The 13097-nt window shown below is 47.4% G+C and overlaps 1 protein-coding gene across 4 annotated transcripts in view; it reads left to right on the top strand.

Annotated features, from left to right (window-relative positions):
* The first annotated feature begins 775 nt into the window (after window positions 1-775).
* Window positions 776-13097, top strand: part of CDC42BPB (CDC42 binding protein kinase beta) — a 95034-nt gene continuing 82712 nt past the window's right edge. For all 4 annotated transcript variants that reach the window (XR_008705452.1, XR_008705453.1, XM_055556138.1 and 1 more), the window contains exon 1: window positions 776-1180. Coding sequence is in view for 2 of the 4 variants with exons in the window: in XM_055556138.1 (XP_055412113.1) it covers window positions 1006-1180 (175 nt within the window). In the remaining 2 variants the exon portion in view is untranslated. The remainder of the gene's footprint in view (window positions 1181-13097) is intronic.

The following is a 13097-nucleotide window of genomic DNA, read 5'->3' as shown; positions in this document are numbered from 1 at the left end:
GCCTCAGTCTTCAGCCCGTTAAGTAGGAGCAGGGCTCGCCTTTTCCCAAAGGCCGCTCCCAGCTCAGAGGTGGCCCGGCTTTAAAACACCCCGTCGTGAGGTCGAAGTCGCCAGCACTGCGGCAGCGGGGCAGCCTTGAGGCTCGCCTCAGCGCACCAACCCCGAAGCCCCCGGGCAGGCCAGAGCCCGCGGGCGTCCCCTCGCGCGTCTCGGGGGCCCCTCCTGAAGCCGCGTCGCGCGCGCGCGCGGCGGGAGCGCGGGCCCCGCACACAGGCGCCGGGTCCCGCACCACGCGCTCGCGCGCGCCGGCCCCGCAATCTCGGCGGCGCGCTGGCCGCTCGCTCGGCCCGCCCCCGCCAGGCGGTGCTGCCCTCCAACCCCGCCCGTCCGGCCTTCCCAGCATCCCGGCCCCGCTACGGCAAGCGGCGAGGTCCGGCCCCGCCGGGAGCCGGGAGCCGGGAGAGCGGGGCGGGGCGGCGCGCTGAGGTCAGCGCGGCGGCGGCGGCCGGCCCCGCCGTGGTTGGCTGCGCCCGCGCTGGCCGCGCCCTGGTTGGCTGCGGGCCGCGGGGCTGGGCCGCCAGGTCGGGGCCTGGGGTCGGGGCTCGGGCGCCGGCCGGGCTTTGCGCAGCAGTGCTGGCCTCCGCGCTGCTCCAGGCCGACGGCGAGCTGCGGCGGCGGCGGGCTGTGGGGAGGGCGCGGCCGCGGGTGGGGCCGCGGGGCGCGCGGCGGGGGCGAGGCGAGCGGCGCCGGGCGGGGCGGGCGGCGGCGGCGAGGGGAGGGGAGCGGCCCATGGACCCGCGGGGCCCGGCGCCCCAGACGCTGCGCCGCCGGGCCCGAGCCCAGGAGGTCGGCCTAGGCCGGGGCGCGACGACGCGGACGGGGCGGCGGCGAGGCGCCGCGGCTGCCGGGGCTCGCGGCCGCCGGGCCACAGCGGGCGCGCCCTGACGGACCGGCCGAGCGGGCCGGCAAGAGGCCCGGCGCGTTGGGAGCGGGCCGCGCGGCACCATGTCGGCCAAGGTGCGGCTCAAGAAGCTGGAGCAGCTGCTCCTGGACGGGCCCTGGCGCAACGAGAGCGCCCTGAGCGTGGAGACGCTGCTCGACGTGCTCGTCTGCCTGTACACCGAGTGCAGCCACTCGGCCCTGCGCCGCGACAAGTACGTGGCCGAGTTCCTCGAGTGGGGTAAGTGACCGGCGGCCCTGCGACCCCCTGCCCGGGCGCGCCCTCCCGGTCCTCGGGCGGCCGCCCGTCCCGCCTCGTCACCGCTCCCAGGCCCGCCCGGCCGCTGCTCGCGCCCTTCGCGGCTCTCGGCCCGTCCCTGCCCTCCTCCCCGGCCTTCGCACGTCCGCGCTGGGCCGTCCCGCCCCTTCATCCTGCCCCTCGGAGCCACATCCTCCGTTCCCACCCCCGCCCCCAACGCCCCGCCGGGCCCGCGCCCCGGCCGCTTCCTAGATCCACCCTCCACGAGCCTGGATATCGTTTCCTGCAGCCCTCCCCGGGATATCCGTCCCCGGCCCCCGCCTTTGGGGTCCCGAGTCCGCGTCGAGTTCCTCGCTCCCCCCACCCCACTCGCCCTGCTGGGTCGTATGGGCAGCGGCGCGTGCCTTGTGCATCCGCCTCCCCACCCCCGCGCGTCTCCTGGGAGCCCCTCCTAGGTGACAGCCTGTCCGCATCCCTTGGTGTCCAGGGCCTCAACATCCATTTTACTGTACCACTTCCAAGGGAATTTTAAAGTTGAAAGCCTTGTTTTGAAACGCCATGGGAGAGTCGGTTGATTTTTTTCATTGTAATTTTGCCAGACCCTGGTAATGCTTGGGGAGGGGAGGGCAGCTGGAACTGTTAGTCTATGGAGGCACTGTAAAACTTTCTTCACTAGACCTCTGTATGCTTTTTAATAATTGGTCAGCTAAATTATTATGTTCTACTAGGACAGAAATTTGATTAAGCTGTGTAATGGTTAGAACCCCAGAAACAACTACACGTGTAAAGCGACATCGTATCTTTCTCTCTCTCTAACTTGGGCGTCTTGTCAAGACCCTCAGCCTCGTTTAAAACTACCTAGAAGGAAGATGAGATGCTTCTGTTCAGGGTTCAGGTCAAAGCTATGAAAATCTTAGCCTTGGGTCGTTTGCGTCGTTGGGCTCAGACTGTGCCGTTTGGGCCAGTAATTTCTAACCTTTGGGGCTGATAAAGCTGACTTTTTTACATAAAGAAATGAATGTGTTCTGTAGTTAGGACCCCTGGTCTGCCAAAATGGTAATTGGAATTTGGGATTTTGTTTACCAAATAAAACTTAAGTTGTTACATTTTTTAGAGAGCTTTCTCTTCTTCCCTCTTTAGTGAAATTTTTTGAGAGCAGCAGGAAAAGGAGGCCCACAGCCCCAGGACAGCCTGTTTGGCTTTGTTTTGGGCTTCGTTTTGGTGCTGACCACCCTTCCTGGTTACATACAGTATCAATAAAATGAAAATACTGTTCATTTTCTGGCGTCCTTCATTAGTGATGTGACCGCCAGCTGAATAATGAACTTGACTTCACCGTTGCTTTGAAAGTGAAGTCTTTGGGGCCTCTTACATCCCAGCCTTCGGAGGATCCTGTTTGCTCTTCCTTGCTGAGCATTTGATCTTGGAATCCAGACAGTTTCACAATCAGGTTCAACTCAGTGCTTGGCATGTGAGTCAATGTGTGACTGAAAGGAGGAAGCAGATGGAAGCTTGAGTTAGCAGGTGAGGTGTGGTCCCAAAGTCCTCTGGCCTGGAAACCTGCAGTGCCTAGGAGGGGCTTACTTATCCCGAAGGCTGAACCAGTGGTTGCCGTGCAGCCCTCTTGAAACCAGACAGTACCAGCCACTGTGAACTGGTGGGTTTCATTGGAGGAAGCTCTCAGCATGTGAGGAGGTCTTATTTTATGAGGTTTGACTTTTCCCAAGTCTAAATAGAAGCTGTGTGGTGTAATATAGAAATATTTTGACTCTTTGGAAATTATGATTACAAATAAATGACATTATCTCCTAAGAATTCGGTCTGCATTGAGCTTTAAATTACAGAGAAGAGGAATGGACTCTATTTTAGGTGGCATTTTTCATGGAATAGTAATATATTTAAGAAGCAGCATTTAATGTCATGTATGTTAACATATGCACCATTGTAACTCCACAGTGTGTATCACTCGTTAGGATGTGGGTGGTCGTAATTTAGTGTTGCTCAGAACGCCCAGTTATTGCGTTGGAAAGCAAAGAGTGGTCTTTCAAATGGAATTGTTTGTGGAGCTTTATTAGGTACTCTGACTTCCTAGTGGAATTACTTCTACTCTACTCAAGAAACATATATATAGGCTGTCACCCTGCAAGTTGTTGATTCACACCTGCATGATGTTTGCGACCTCTACTGTATCGAGTGCTGGCATGCAGAGGACCAAACTTGGTAGGTATCTGCTGACAGTTATGTAGAAGTCTGGAAGCTCAGTGAAGAAAAATACCCGATTCAGCCCAGATTTGAGAATTATTGGGGATTTTTGAGGAAATTTGGAAGGTATAAGTAATAAAGTTTTAAAAGAGAATTTTCCGCAGTGGTTGCATGGGACTAGATTCATCCTAGCCTTCACTGTAGGTTTTGCCTTTAATTTTCCCTTGATTATGTTTATAGTTTGATTAGTTTCCTCTATGAAATCCTGGACCTTAATTAAAAGTTGGAAGTACCCTGCTTTGCATGTGTATTTCTTTAAGCTATTTTTCAAATGCAAATTTGATACCATTTGAAGCAGAGCATGTGAAACACTTTGAAATTTCCACAAGTAAACAGCGACAAATATGGACGACTAAATGAGGTGAAGTTGTCTTTCATCTTCGTTATATAAAAATACTTGTACATGTGTTAAATTTTTTTTCCCTGACTTAAAAAAATAATGACGGCTATTATGTTTGGACAGAGCCGATGTTGGAAGTTCCGGCCGATTGGCGTTGGATGGACCATGGTGGTCCTCTGCCCCGGCCCCCATGTGGCTTGCAGACCAGGCGGGAGGCAGGCCTCAGCCTGGTTCCCCGATGCCCAGTCCAGGCCCTCTTCTCGCTCTGTGCCACCATACTTCCTTTGGAAGGGGTAGAATTCATCTCTGTTTAATTTCCTCATTGGTGATTTTTCTTATGAATGAAGCATTACCTTGTCGGAGTTCTCTCTCATCTGTGTGAATTCCTGTAGCTTTTGGCATGGGGATGCTCAGCACCCAGTGTGAGTGGGATGTCTCTACCAAATTGAATGTGTTCAGGGCTTAACTGATGGTGCTAAATATCTCAACATACATTTTAATCTAAGGGGCTTCTCGAGATAGAATTTTTGCATGACGTGGGAACACTTTATTTTTTAAAGTAACAGATATTGAGAAACATCTTTTGAATAGTAAGATGTAGCTTAGTAGAGGAATACTGGGATTGTGTAATAAAAATTAGGTTAACACAATTTGATTTTGTAAATAGCTATTTGAAGTGCAGAGCGATATTGACTATGGCACTGTGACGGAACAGCTGAAACCGTTAAACATTAACCAGCCAGCCTTACCTTTTCTCTCTTGAAACCTCCTCCACTAACAGTTGGGCTTTAGCAGTGTCTCTGTTAAGCCTAGACCTGCGGTAAATGAAACTGGAGTTGGAGTGAGTTGCCCTCACTTGAAGATACCACTGCCTGAAAGAGCTTAGGAGGTGCGGTGCATTGCTCTTCAATTGCAAATGCACATAAGGTAGAAACTCCCAACACAGCGCAGTGTGGACGGGAGCCGCCCTTGGCCTTGCCCTGCCAGCTGCTGTAGCACCTGACGCCCTTGAAGTCGCGTCCTGTCTGTGCTGACGTCAGTGACGCCGGATAAACATGCGAGCAAACAGGACTGTTAATTCCAAACTATATTAAGTACAACAAAACTGTTAGACTCTTTTCTTGGTAAAGAGGCAAAACGTATTTTTTTGTGAGTAATAAAGTGAAAGGATCATGCTGGAAGAAACCAAATACATATTTTTACCCTTTTTTTTTCCCCATCAAAAAGGTGATAAAATGCAAGTAAAGAAGATTTTGAAAGAATTAAAAAGACAAAATTCCCTGTAATTCCCTCACCCCAGCCCCCATAATATGACATCTTTTAGTCCCTGTCCTGAATTTGATTCTTAAGTTCCAAATGACGGTATGTTAGTGTTACCTGAAATTTGTGTGAGAAGCTCTCTTGCTAATGAAAATGCATGAGAGGAAAATACACTTTCCTTAGATTTAAAATCATAAGTATTTGGGGACTTCCCTGGAGGTCCAATGGTTAAGACTCAACCTTCCATTGCAGGGGGCGGAGTTCCACCCCTGGTTTCGGAACTGAAGTCCCATGGTCCTTGGGGGTGTGGCCAAAATTTTTTTTTTTTTAATTAATAAAATCATGAGTGTTTGGCCAACATAAACTTTGTATGGTAATTGAGATTTGAAGAAAAATTTGAATTAGAGATTTGAAGAAAAATTTGAATTATATAATTTCTTTTTTTTAATATAAATTTATTTATTTTAATTGGAGGCTAATTGTTTTTACTGGAGCATCTTTGAAGACATATGAGATTTACTCTTCTAAGGGCACCACTGACATTACTGATGTGATGATGCTTCCTGTCGCTTCCAAGCTATGGGTTTGAAAACTGTTGGGAATTTGAGAGATGGCATGGTCTGTCCTCCACCCACATCTCCCCTCTCTGTTGGGTAAACCAGGCTCTGGACTTTTCCCCTGAACATTTCTGAGCAGCTCGCCCTCCAGCCAGGGTTTCTCTCCTGCATGGGCTCCTGGTCAGCCATGGGCTGCCTTGCCGGCACCTGCTATGTAATATTTCTGTTTTATTTTAACCTTTTTTTTTCTTCATTCCCATCCTCACTGGCCTAGCTGAAGGTCTTAAGACCTAAATGAAAGCCTTTCTCCCTTGAAGATTTCAGTATCTCTGCTTTTTAGTCTTCAACACTGCCTTGCATTTCATCCCTTGCCTTTTCAAAACTTCTGCTATGACTGTGGATTCTGTTGCCTTGAGAAAAATCAGATCTGAAATCTGCAGTCCAACGTTGAAATTTAAAATTGAACTAAAGGGGACTTCCCTGGTCGTCCAGAGATTAAGAATCCACTTTGCAACGCCAAGGCCTTGCGTTCTATCCCTGCTCAGGGAACCAAGATCCCTCGTGTTGTGGGGTGGCTTAGCCTGTGGGCCATAACTGCTGAGCCTGCACGCCCCAACTCAGAGCCTGGGAGCCGCAGCAGAAGATCCTGCAGACTCAACGACGACCCTGCGTGTTGCAGCTAATACCTGCTGCAGCCACACACAAAAAAGTGGATGAATGAACATTACTCTTTCAAAGTAAATAAATAAAATTGATCTGAGAGACTTCCCTGGTCCAGTGATGAAGACACTGCACTCCCAGAGCAGGGCACGGGTTCCATTCCTGGTCGAGAAACTAAGATCCCGCACACCGCACAGCACGACAGAAAAAGAAGGGAAAAGAATAAAGACCTAAAAAGATACAGCTAATCCTAGTTTTAAAGGTTGAGATGAACGGCACATCTGACCATACCCTGTGGAGTGATTTTCTTTAAATGTAATTTTACTTTTATCAAAGTAATGCATTTACTCAGTTTTAAAAGTGAAGTAGTTCTATAGAGTTAGGATGAAAGACAAAAGTCCCTTTACTAGCCGGCCTGCTCTGGGTTCTCACTTCTCAGAAGCAACCAGTTTTAACCCTTCTATTTCTCCTTATAATCAACTGTCTTAGGCTGCCAGTGACAGAGAACCAGATAACAGTGACCTAAACAAAATCAGGGCTTCCCTGATGGCTCAGTTGGTAAAGAATCCACCTGCAATGCAGGAGACCCCGGTTCAATTCCTGGGTTGGAAAGATCCACTGGAGAAGGGATAGGCTACCCACTCCAGTATTCTTGGGCTTCCCTTGTGTCTCAGCTGGTAAAGAATCCACCTGCATTGCGGGAGACCTGGGTTTGATCCCTGGGTTGGGAACATGCCCTGGAGAAGGGAAAGGCTACCCACCCCAGTATTCTGGCCTGGAGAATTCCATGGACTGAATAGTCCCTGGGGTTGCAAAGAGTTGGACATGACTGAGCAAGTTTCACTTCACTTCAAACAAAATCAAGGTTGATTTGCCTTTCATGCGGCTTGTGAGCAGTCCATGGCTGGTTTGACAGCCTCATTCCAAGAAGTCTTCAGGGACCTGCCCTTTCCTGCTCAGTCCACTGTCTGGTCTGAGTGTGACCCTCCGACCTACATTCCAGGCAGAGGATGAAGGTGTTATTAGGTCAGGCAGAGGGTGAAGGTGTTATTAGGTGGATGGGGGAAGAGCCTTGGATGCTGATGGTGGGGGTTGTTGAGTCGCTAAGTCGTGTCAGACTCTTTGCAACCCCATGGACTGCCGTACACCAGGCTTCCCTGTCCCTCACTATCTCCTGGTTTTTGCCCAAGTTCATGTCCACTGAGTCGGTGATGCCATCCAACCATCTCATCCTCTGTTGTCCCCTTCTCCTCCTGCCCTGTTTCCCAGCATCAGGGTCTTTTCCGGTAAGTCAGCTCTTCGAATCAGATGGCTGAAGTATTGAAGCTTCAGCATCAGTCCTTCCAGTGAGTATTCAGGGTTGATTTTCTTTAGGATTGACTGGTTTGATCTTGCTGTCCAAGAGACTCTCAAAAGTCTTCTTTAGCACCACAATTTGGAAGCATCAGGTCTTTGGCAGTGACGGTTACTTATTTAGCAATTCCTGCCTCAAATTTCATGCGTCTCTGTAGCACGCTTATGCTGCTGATTTCTGATTTTCCATTTCATATGCTATCTGTTAACTTCTCCTGTGGAAGAGAAGGCCGTAGAATTTTAGGTGTCTCCTCCCCTGCATTGCCGAGACACACAGACCCTTCCTTCCTCCTCCTTTTTCCAAATCTGGCTAGATAATAATTACTGTTTAAATTGATATTCAGTGTTTGTTACCATTGGGTAAACACTTAATGGCTAAGCCACATAGGATGCAGTTAATTCCCAGTCTACTAAGACAAGGAATTATTTTTGTGTTAATTGGGATGAATTACTTTTTCTCTCCCTTAGTGTGGATGCAAATGTATAGTTACGAATTCAGTGCAGGTTTTAACTAGAACTCCCCAGAGCAGTCAGCCACCTCAAGTGATCTCTCACTTTTCAGCCCTTGGAGAGCCTTTCATTTTCCTCTTCCACTTGAGGCTGTGTCTTCTCTAGGCCTGCTGCTTCGCTGCCATCCTGGGGTTTCTCTTCTTTCCTTACGGGAATTCTTTCTGTGCCTCTCCTCTGTTGAATGGGAATTCCAGGACCCCATGTCTTATGTTAGGAGGAAAAGGGGACGACAGTGGATGAGAAGGCTGCATGGCAGCACCGACTCGATGGACGTGGGTTTGGGTGAATTCTGGGTGATGGACAGGGAGGCCTGGCGTGCTGCAATTCATGGGGTCGCAAAGAGTCGGACACGATTGAGCAACTGAACTGAACTTATGAATGTCTTATGTTGTGGTGGCTTCCCTGGAAAGAATCCATCAGAGAGAAATGTTTTTGAGAAGTAAACTGTCTGAAGATGCCTTTTCTTCCTTTGTATTTGAATGGCAGTTTACCTGCGTATTGAATTCTAGGGTAAAAGTCATTTTCCCGCAGAACTTTGAAGGCCTGACTCAGGTGTCTGCTGGCTCTTGTTACAAGGGGAGGCCCGAGACTGTTGTGATCCCCACGCCTTGGTGAGATTTGTTCATCCCTAGTGTTCCTTGGGGGTCTTTCTGGGGGGGTGGGCCACGTGGGTCTTTCAGCTCTCCAAAACTTTCCTGTATTCTCTATGAGCTCTGATTTCTTCATTCTAGCCTTTTTGAACGCCTGTTATTCATATGTCAGATCTTCTGAGTTTTCTGTTAATTTCCTTTCTCCTACTTTTTTCTAGTTGTTGACCTTTTATCCTTCTTTTCTGGGAGAGAGCTTCGACTTTATCTTCTAGTCCTTACATTGCAGTTTTATTTCTGCCATCATCATATCTTTCATTTCTAGTATTTTCATTGTCCCTAGTATTCTTTTTTATAACATCTTGTTTCTGTTTCATGAAGGCAGTCATCTTAAAAACCATTTCTCTTTGTTGTTCATTCGCTAGGTTGTGTCTGACTCTTTGCAAGCCCATGGACTGCAGCATGCCAGGCTTCCCTGTCCTTCAGTATCTCCCACAGTTTGCTCAGACTCATGTCCATTGTATCAGTGATGCCATCCAACCCTCTCATCCTCTGTTGTCCCCTTCTCTTCCTGTCTTCAATCTTTCCCAGCATCAGGGTCTTTTCTAATGAGTCAGTTCTTTCCATCAGGTGACCAAAGTATTGGAGCTTCAGCTTCAGCAGCAGTCCTTCCAGTGAATATTCAGGACTGATTTCCTTGGGGATTGACTGGTTTGATCTCCTTGCTGTCCAAGGGACTCGCAAGAGTCTTCTTCAGCACCCCAGTTCAAAAACATCAGTTCTTTGGCACCCAGCTTTCTTTATAGTCCAACTCTCACATCCTTATACAACTGCTGGAAAAATCATAGCTTTAACTGGATGGACCTTTGTCAGCAAAGTGATATCTCTACTTTTTAATATGCTGTCTAGGTTGGTCATAGCTATTCTTGTGGCTGCAGTCACCATCCACAGTGAATTTGGAGCCCAAGAAATTAAAGTCTGTCCCTGTTTCCATTGTTCCCCCATCTGTTTGCCTTGAAGTGATGGGACCGGATGCCATGATACTCGTTTTTTTAATGTTGAGTTTTAAGTCAGCTTTTGCATTCTTTTCCTTTCATCAAGAGGCTCTTTAGTTTCTCTTCACTTTCTGCCGTTAAAGTGGTGTCATCTGCATATCTGAGGATGTTGATATCTATCCTGGCAGTCTTGATTCCAACTTGAGATTCATCCAGCCCAGCGTTTCGCATGATGTGCTCTGCATGTGCACACACTTGAGTTATGTAGATGTTTTCTTTTGTTCCCTGCGTTGTCTCTGTTTCTTCTGAGTCCTTTTTATCCGGTTTCCTACTTTGGTCTTTGTCTTTGATGTCAGAAGCTCTTCAAATGCCTGGTGATTATTGGCTGTCTTCCACAGTTATGAGCGGACTGATTGGAAACTCTCTGTGTGCATAATCTGTAAATGTGAGCCTCACCATTAGGAAATGGGATGGGGACCTGGCCCATCTGAGGGCACTAGCAGAGTTGCTAGAGTAGTTCCTTCTCTGGGCCTGTCGGTTTTCCCAGAGCAGGGCTTCTGGTCTCCAGCCTAGATGGTGGCGAGTGTGGTACAGGCCCAGCTGCCAGCGTTCTGGGAAAGTGGGGTGAGCTGGGGATGGGGAGCAATGGGTTGGGGGTGGGAGATATCTGGAGTGTAACTGCTCCTCCTGCAGACTGACAGCCCGTTCTGTGCCCTGTCGCTTACTGTGTGTGTGTTCAGTCACTCAGCCCTGTCTGACCCACTGTAGCCCGCGAGGCTCCTCTGTCCATGGAATTCTCCAGGTAAGAATACTGGAGTGGGTAGCCATTCCCTTCCCCAGGGGATCTTCCCCATCCAGGAATCGAACCCATGTCTCCTGTGTCTCCTGAGTCGGCAGGTGGGTTCTTCACCGCTGTGCCGCCTGGTGACACTCATCTCTGTTTAGTCTGCAAAGTACTGGTGCTGCGGGTGATGGCTGTTTCTTACCCCTCCTTCACATGGTTAACTTCCACTTTCTATCTTTGCTGAATTAGATGCTGCTTGTCCATTTCTTCTGTGCAAAACTGTGTTGACTTTTCTAGTCTTCTAGAAAAGTCACGTCATCTTCTGTCATTTTTTCAGCAAGTACTCTTTAGGACTTAAGGAGTGCCTAGGCACTGCAGTGGTGAGCAGAATTCCTGTTCTCTGGAGCTCATGTTATCCTTGAGGCTACGTCCCATTGTAATCCATGCAATCATTTTAGTAGGGCTTCCAGATGGTGCAGAGATACAGGTGTTCTGTACACTAGAAAGGTACCCTGGTTTTCATCTCTAAATGAAGTCTGGGTGTATAGTTACCATTTTAGTTTTATTGGCCAGATCGTGTTTCTGTTACATTTACTCATTGATTAGCAAGCTTCCCCTCTTAAGTAGAAGGGAGAAATGCAAATATGGGAGGGCAACATTTTTTTTCTGGTAATTGCACAGCATTGGAAGAAAGAGAAAGGAGAATGAGTAAAACGATGTGAGGACAGGGGACTTGGATGTTTTGAGAGCTGGAAAGTGGCTGGAGGGACGCTGGGGCGGCACCCTGGGTGGGCTGGGGCGAGGCAGGGGTGGTGTCTGAATTGGCCGCTTGTGCCTCAGGGACCCTGTGTGTGAACTTGATCTTTCTTGAAGTGACACAGACTGGTTCTGTTTAACTCCAAGGCTTTTGGTACGTAGGAAGAAATCATTAATTTAAAACAATAGAATAAGAAATGCTTTTGCCAGTCATGATTTTCTAAAACCATAAATAAATGAAATCCAAAGTTAGACAGGCCTCCCTTAACCATGACACCCAAACTGCACTTTTCTTGTGCTTTACTCGTTCATATGAAATAATTCATTTGAAAACACTGAGTTACTCTCTTTCTTTGTTTAAAAAATTTAAATTAGGGGGCTAAATTAATTTTTTAACTTACTATTTTTAACTTGAAATAGCATTTGTATTGATTCTTTGTTGAGAAAGATGTTGATTTTATAATTAATGGATTTGCAGCAATTCTTAAAAAAACAGTTTTGCAGCTCAGATTTGTTTCTTTTTTAACCCTAAGTATTTGAAATCAGATTGTTGAAACATCTTTATGTATATTAACAAATCATCTTTCACATGAATCTGGGAGAATGCTGATGAAGTATTGCTTTCAAATATGTAGGATATATTGTCTAATTGGCAGCAGATTGGGAAATTATTGAGGATGCTTTATGCCAGTTTCACCAATTAAACTGTCAAGGGTAGCATTTATATTAGACTGTATTAGGACATAAAAAATGTTCTCAAAACATCAGGCATTATTGTGGTTTTATGTAATCAAAGTGATAAGCCTGGATAAATTTTCTTCTACAAATATATAATTTTTTTAAAAAAAAGCAAGATTTGTGTTCATGAAGAAGTTTTGATGATCCTTGTGAAGTGATATGTTAAGGTTACTGAACAGAAACCAGAAGTCTGTCGACGATATGAAGCTTGAATTGAACTGTATGGCTAACTGATTATTTTAGTGAAAAAGGAAGATTTCTCTGCCATTTACAGTTACCAGATGATTTGTTTGTAACAGTTTTATTGAGATATAATCCACATGCAAATTACCTATTTAAATTGTAGAGTTCAGTAGTTTTAGTATTTCATAGAATTGGGTAGCTATCTCTGTTATTTATTTCCAAATATTTTCATCACCTTAAAAAGAAATCCTAAACCCTTTAGCTGTCAGTCCTAACTCCTCCTTTCCCTCACCAGCCCCAGGCAGCCACACATCTAGTTTTATTACATATTTGCACATTCTGGCCATTTCCTACAAATGGAGTCATACAATACACGTGGTGTTTTGTGATGGCATTCTTTTCACTTAGTGTAATGTTTTCAAGGGTATATCTGTGTTTGGTTCCTTCTTATTGCCGAATAATGTTCCGTCGTATGGCTGGTGCACATTTTGCTTCGCATTCATTCCTCAGTTGATGGGCGTTTGGGCTCTTTCTACCTTGGAGCTGTTGTGAATAACGCTGCCGTGAACGTTAACGCGCCAGTTTTTATGCAACACGTTTTCCTTTTCCCTTGAGTGTGTGTCTGGAAGTGGAGTTGATAGGTCCTTTGGTAAGACTATGCTTAGCATTTTGAAGACCTGCCGGGTGAATTTCCACGACAGCTGTCCCAGTTTACATTCTCACCGGCAGCTTCTCCTCATCCTCACAGATGCTTGTCGTTATTTGTCTTTCTCATTCTAGCCATCCTGGTGTGTGTGTGTGAAGTGGTGTTTCATTGTGGTTTTGTTTTGCTTTTTGCCTAAAGGCCAGTGATGTTGAGTATCTTGTATATTGTTTTGTTATTGGCCATTTGTATATGTTCTTTGGAGAAATGT

This window comes from Bubalus kerabau, chromosome 19 (genome assembly GCF_029407905.1).
Source record: "Bubalus kerabau isolate K-KA32 ecotype Philippines breed swamp buffalo chromosome 19, PCC_UOA_SB_1v2, whole genome shotgun sequence".
Lineage (NCBI taxonomy): Eukaryota > Metazoa > Chordata > Mammalia > Artiodactyla > Bovidae > Bubalus > Bubalus kerabau.
The sequence above is the reverse complement of the archived record's forward strand: the minus strand, read 5'-3'. Positions and strand labels throughout refer to the sequence as shown.